At 27.1% G+C, this 7,085-nt stretch overlaps 1 protein-coding gene and 1 long non-coding RNA gene across 2 annotated transcripts in view; one reads left to right on the top strand and one right to left on the bottom strand.

The window, feature by feature from the left end:
* Positions 1-600, top strand: LOC135266534 (uncharacterized). Its single transcript, XR_010334631.1, has 2 exons — positions 1-477; positions 537-600. It is a non-coding gene; the product is annotated as an uncharacterized LOC135266534 (long non-coding RNA).
* A 1,934-nt stretch (positions 601-2,534) lies between these two features.
* The window catches only part of LOC103312472 (uncharacterized protein), a 35,206-nt gene continuing 30,655 nt past the window's right edge, over positions 2,535-7,085 (bottom strand). Inside the window, exon 3 of the mRNA XM_008193167.3 lies at positions 2,535-3,622. Within this exon, the coding sequence (XP_008191389.1) occupies positions 2,902-3,622 (721 nt within the window). The 3' untranslated portion in view covers positions 2,535-2,901. The remainder of the gene's footprint in view (positions 3,623-7,085) is intronic.

Genomic DNA, 7,085 nt, shown 5'->3' with positions numbered 1-7,085 from the left:
AACACCACTTTTTTAAATAACAAGACTTAACAAGACAAGACTTAACAAGACAAATCAAGTTTTGGTTTTCGCGGCCAGAATAAAGACGATGTGAAACATTCTACACCGACTTTTTTAATTTCTAAGCAAAAATTTTTAGCGAAACTGGTCCAAGTGTCACCATTTTCATTCAGAATAATAAGGAAATTGACTTTTGAGCCAAGAATTTTCAATTTTTTATGCCAGAACTCGTAGAAACGTAAAGTTATTAGAAAAAAATTTAGTAACAAAATTGCCGTATTCGGTCAAAATAAAGCGATCTGAGACACTTTTTCGGTAAAGCGAGGGAGTGCTAGGAGTCATCTTATCAGCTTATCTCTTAACAAAATTAATACGTAGTGTATAATTACGTAGGTAGTCGTTTTCCGACAGAATCTTCAGAAGTGAAGAGTTTTTAACTCCGGTGTGTGCAAACATTTTTTTTGCTATTGTTACATAGTAATGATTTTTTAAGGATAAGTGCTTCATATTTAAATTTAAAAAATTGATAATTCTAGGGCACTAGTTAGTTTAACCCTTAAGCCATCCATCAACAAAAAGGAATAAAATTATAAAAATGAATATTTAATTGTTTTGATTTTTTAAATTATTCGTTACAAAAAATATTGTACCTACACCTAACTTATTTCCCACACTCGCAATTTATGCAGCACTCCTTGCGCTCGTGCTGCAAACAAATCGCTCATATGTAAAATTGACTTTTCCGTAATAACTAATAACTATTTTGTTTAAAATAAGGCGATTGAAATTATTTTTAAATTTTTTATATTTGGTATTGTTTTAGGAGAATTAAAAAAATAAAATTTTCCTGATCTTTGCTGATAACAAAGCTTATTAAAAAGGCTTTCCTCTGTAAAAAAAGTATATCGACTTACCGACTTAGGGCGTGAATGTTTTCTTTTAGTTTTCTCAAAATACCTTAACTACACAGATTTTTCTATCTTTTGGATGGATCACCGAAAAAGGTATATGAACAAAAAACTAATGAATATCACCTCAAATATTAGAGTTTATTAACACAAGTCTTTTGAAAAGGGTTGAAATAATAATAGACCAATAGATACTTGAACTGGTTAAGGTAGTTAAAATAGTAATTTTATAATTATAATTTATCGATTTTTAGCTTGAAGAAAAGTTTAGAAATATCCCGTTGGACAGCGCTATTTTAAACAGACGTTGAAGTAGAAATCTACACTTTTCAAAGAGTTAAAATATTTGGAGAAAAGCTAAACTTAGAAAAATTTGTGCAAAATTAAATTCTCTCTCATTTCATAAAAAGGTCGAAGTTTTTCATTAGGAAAAACTGTTTCTTGTGCGCTTACCATTTTATTTTATTTGGTTTTTCCGATAAATTGCGAATACATCAAAGGAAAAACCTTGCCTTTCTCTTTCAGTCGCTCAAATAAAAATGACAAAATTACCGATTTTTGAAACGAGAGGTAAAATTCCATGTTTTTAGATCTTAAATATTTAGAAAAATCTAATGTTTCTCGTTCAAACTCCTACATCGGACTTAAAAATGACTGAAGTGATGCAAATTCCATAAAAAAAAATTAACGCCTTTTCATTTAGAAACACTGATTCGTTATTTATTTTTTCAAATGTAAATACACCAAGAAATAACTTAACTAAACCCTTTTTTGTTAAACGCCCAAATACCATTTGAAAATGTTCAACAATAAAAGAGTTTTGTTGCAAACCAAAAAATTGTTTAAAAAATGTTATAAACATTATGGAAATCGGTTAAACTTAGAGACGTTATGGGAATGTGAGTGTACATTGATCCAGAATTAAATCTTTTCCATTTAACAAGACAAAAATCGAATAATCTAAAATTAGCTTGCTGTTTAAAGTAATATGAAGTTGATATCCCATTCTTTTTATAATAAAGTCCACCTACTTTTGACCTTACTCTCTATTTATCTTGTTTTTTTTTGCAGAGTGCACACTTAAAATCCATTTTTTTAACGCATTTACTTTTTCGTATAATCACGTTTCAAGCATTATTTTATTGAAATTTTAACTGTAGGTACTACCTATTTCAAAACTATAAAAATTCCAACATCGCATTTTTTTAAATTAGTTGTTATAAATTTTATATTCGCTTCAAAAAATTAATAGCTAATATAATTCATAGCTTCAATGAGGGAGCTAATCATTGATAGCTATTTTACATTTTTATCAACCTTGTTTAAAATTATAATTCCGTAAATATGACGTTGGCGTTTTTATAGTTTTGAAACAGTTACAATGTTAAATGATGTTCGGACTTAAGACACGGAAATAAAGAATTTTAATCGATCAACAATTTTATTTTGCACTCATAATAAGTTAAAAAACAATTTATTATTAAGTAAAAATTAAATTTCAGTTTAATCAGTTTAAATCATCACATTCCACTACTTGGGTCTCCAAATTCAAGAAAATATTAATAACGTGGTATATTTTTTTTGAGAAAATAGGTACGTACATGAAGGGGCAAAGAAACTCTGAAGTTATGAAATATTTGTAATTGTTTTCATTATAAACATTGCAAATACATTAACATTCATTTTTGGCAAAATTACTTGTAAATGCAATAAATTAAGTAACCACAGTAACTTTACAAACTAATTTAGACCTAACCTAATAAGAAAAAAATATTTATAACAATAGTTTAATTCATCTACCTTATGCAATAATTAGAGGAATTAAAAATAGTCCTAAATATTGAAACCTCAAAGCACATTATATTGCAAAAAGTGACATTATTATTATTATTGTCCATTGGCAGACACAAAATTTAGTAATTTATCACATTTTTATTAACAGCATACACAAATAAATAATTAGTAGTAATGGCAAATATTTGAAATTAAAGCACTAGACCCATAATACATTCAGTGATTGTTTGGTCCCGGAACAGTTAACAGGAGTTGAACTCCATCTTTTATGGGCTACATCAGGTTTCTGCCATAATTTTACATCATCTTCAATATTCCCATTTTTATCAGAAACCTCAACATTATTATGTAACATACTCCTCAACAAGACATTTTTTGCCGTAACTTCGTCCCCAACAACCGGCAATCCCACATCCTGAAACGAATTCATCGAAGAAAAACCACTCTCATCCTCCACAGAACTGATACTTCCAGCAGGTGGCGAGTTGGATTTTTCCGACTTCAGTTTATCGTTATTCAGAATAATGTGCTCCTTGAAGTCGTTGAGTGTTGAGGATAAAAGCGGTGTTTCTATTACGCTATTTCTGGGGGAATATTTGAAGGAGTTTCTTCTTGTTTCGTTGAGTTGTAGGGAGAGTTTGCGGTTGAAAGCGGTGGCAATGCGAGTTTCTCTTTCAGGAACTAGGAGTTTGGGGCTTAGGGAGAACGATGTTGTTCGTTGCGGTTTCGGGTCAGGTGTTTGAGGGAACTCTTTTGCCAACTGTGCTAGAAATTCTAAGTCGTCTGGAGTGTCGTTGGAAAGCTTCGGCTCTTGAGTGTTCAATAGAGATTGAGCGGTTCGGAGGAGCCTGAATGCTTCCTGGGACAGTTTCTCGGGAGGGATCTCCTCGGAGGAGGTTTCGGGCTTCTTGGGGCGCCTCCTGAAATACATTTTATATATGATTCTAAGTACTATTGAATGATCTAACAATAATTTAAGCATATTTTATTGTCTGTGTAGATTAGATACTTTTCCAATGATTTAGTGAACGAAATAAAAGCAAAAATTATTTAAATGCACTTATCAGATCACAGAAGCATTATTATACGTGTAGAATTTCATAGCTATAACAAAGGAAAATTTTTGAAAAACTATAGAGCAAAAAGAATAACTTAAAATTAAAAAAAAACTGTTGACTGAATTTACAAGATTGTTTAATCCACTGTTTTTTAGATCTATTCCATTAAGGAAAACTACAAATGACAAGAAAATCCCCACATATTTTAACCATACCATGGTTTTATTTGTGTATACATGTTTCAATTTTAAATCAAAGTTTGCACTTTTGATTATCCGTTTCTAGTCGATTGAGAATCCGCATTATGTATTTCTCAATTTAATTTTTTTATTAACTTTTTTATCTTCAATTTTTCTTTTTCTATTTCCATGTATTTCACAATAATTATATTGTGTTTTAATATTTAATATATTTTTTTTAATTTCAAAGTGTCTTTTTCTATTAAACATAAAAATAAATCAATGATTTCGAGTTTGTGGTATAATTTAAAACTTAAGAAAACGAAAAATATGAAACTTTTTCGATTTTTTCTGACTCTTATGACGACATGTAATAGAAAATATGCGCTATTTTCTCTAAATCTGTGAGCGTTTTTCAATAAAAACTTACAAATTCGAAAAAATGTTGCCAAATGAACATAGAAAATGTCAAAATTATTGACATTCGAAGACGTTATAATTTCACCTGTTTTTATTTGAACCTATTGTATTAAATTTTTCAAAGACTTATTAAGTTCAAAAAATACTTGCTAAAACAATGAAAATAATTTTAAAATTTCGTCCAAAATAAATTATTTGCTAAAGATTTAAGAAAATTCTTCACTGACAGGCAGAAACTAACAAAATTAATTAAAAATAACAGTATTTTGGCTTATTTTGAAGCATTTAGAACGTTTTATATGAAGTAAATTCAGTTATAAATAATACAGATTGACTGTCAATTAGATAGACAATAAAAACGAACTTTACCAAAATCAAATCTCAATAAATTATTAGATATATACGTAATTTGTTTTGTTTTTAACATTTTTTCAATATTTAATTTAATAATAATTAATATATTAATTTAATTAATATATTAATATATTAATTAATTAATATATTAATTTAATTTAATAATAATTTAATAATTTAGAGCTAAAGTGACTGGATATTCGAGGTCCCACTGTAATGATTAATAAGATATGAAAACAATTACAAACTCAATATAATTCACTCAGAAATTAATACAAAAAATTAAAAAACGTCAGGAAATAATATTTTTATAATCGGATTAATTAAGTCAACAAAATAAAGTAATATGAAATACAATTAGTGAAAAAAAAAACATAAAGACAACGTAATATATGTAATATGAAAGCAACGTAAAAATAAATAAATAAATAACATCTCAACAAATCGTAATTCTATTTACTAAAACCCGAAATATCTATAAAAAATTTCAATATTATACAGACTGTTTATAAAAGAGTGTAGGATCTCAAGCATTTAATTACTTTATTTCAATGAAATTTCTGCAAAGTACCAATTTGTAACTACTCAGACAACAAGTAAAACTAAAATTTTTATATACTAACATTGTTCGTTTTTTCTTGAAAGAAGCGGCAAGCATTTAATACCTACAATGATCCTACATTCATTTATAAACAGACTGTAAAAAATTTTAGACTAACTAAGGGTATGGTAGAATAGAAATAAACGAAATTTCGAATTAGGTAATTTTTTACGAAACTTTATTCACAATTCCTTCAATTACGGCATTTTCTTTCAAAAAGTAAAAAAAGAATTAAATTATGTAAACCCTTGTTCAAAAAAAAATAATATTAATAAAAATTCTGTTGAAAATTATCGTTTCATAAAATTTGCTTTTTTTTCCAAAACATTTTTAACTTTTTTAAATGTTTATAGTTATTTATTTTACAACTGCCAAAATAATAAAAATAAATCCACAGAAACAGATATATTAAGGTTCATTCAACATAATATAATTAACTCACTTGAAAAGAAAAATGCTTCAAAATACTCCAATGCTTTCTACATTTCTTGTCGAAAGCTTTCGCCTCATTAGACATTGAAATTTTATTGAATAAATTAGAATTATATGAGAATTGTGGAAACACAAATAAATGGTCTAAATCATTATCTTACCAACAGAATAACATTTGATGAAATTCAAAAAATTAATAATCGAACATCCAATTATCCAATCATCCAATTAAAACAGAAGTTACTCAAAGCCCTATAATTTCCTTTTTAAAACCTACAATGTCGCTAAAAAGCATGGATACAGTTAAATACCTATTTCATCAAAATTTATCGAAATTTATGGTCTCAAATGTTTATACAGACTGTTTATAAAAGAGTGTAGGATCTCAGGTGGTTCTGGAACTTGAATTTGCCGCATTTGATTATTTTATTTCAATAAATATTCTGAAAAGTACCAATTTTTATTTATAACATTCGTTGTTTGTTGAAAGAAGAAACAAACTTGTAATATCTACTACGATCCTACATTCATTTATAAACACTTTATATTTTTTTTAGATTTATAAATGTTGTCTTTATCTAACGTTAGCTCTTCGCCGTCCGAGCTTTGACCAAAATAAGTAAAAGTTAAATTAAATAACACCTTCAACTAAAAAATATTTAGCTGTAATAAACTTATTAGCGACCCTGTATATTCTCATTCTCAAACACTTTCTGTTTACATTGAAACAGAATTAGACAATGTAATAAATAAAGTAGATGTCGTAATAATCTAAAATTGCCTGAAGATGACAACGGCTGTTGTCGAAACGTTGCAAATAAAGTAAAATCATTCTTTTTTTTCACTAATAACCACCACGTAACAAATAATGTAAAAAAGAACACAAGTAAATCCAAATTTCATAATCTAAAATATTTGTTTATTAGTTGGTACTAATTGTTTCACAACTATAAAAATGCTAACGTTGCAATTTCTCTCATGCACTTAAAAAAAATAATAGCTAATGATTGTAATTTATAGTTTCAATGAGATATCTAATAATTAATAACTATTTTATAATTTTATTTACCTTATTTAAAAAAATAAAAATGAAATAAATAATAATAAATAATAAAAAATGAACTAACAATAATAATAATATTTAAAATAACCGAAAAATAATAATATGAAAGATCGGACAAAACTTTCAACGAAAAATATATAATGTAGATATATTCAACGAAAAACACAAACTTTTTAGGAGTTGCGTTAGCAAAATAACTAAAAAACTCAACAAATCGTACTCTACAGTAAGAGTATTCAAAACATTTTAATTAAATCAAATTATGCATACTTTCAA

Source organism: Tribolium castaneum, chromosome 1 (assembly GCF_031307605.1).
Source record: "Tribolium castaneum strain GA2 chromosome 1, icTriCast1.1, whole genome shotgun sequence".
NCBI classification, from domain to species: domain Eukaryota; kingdom Metazoa; phylum Arthropoda; class Insecta; order Coleoptera; family Tenebrionidae; genus Tribolium; species Tribolium castaneum.
This window is presented reverse-complemented; position numbering and strand designations above follow the sequence as displayed.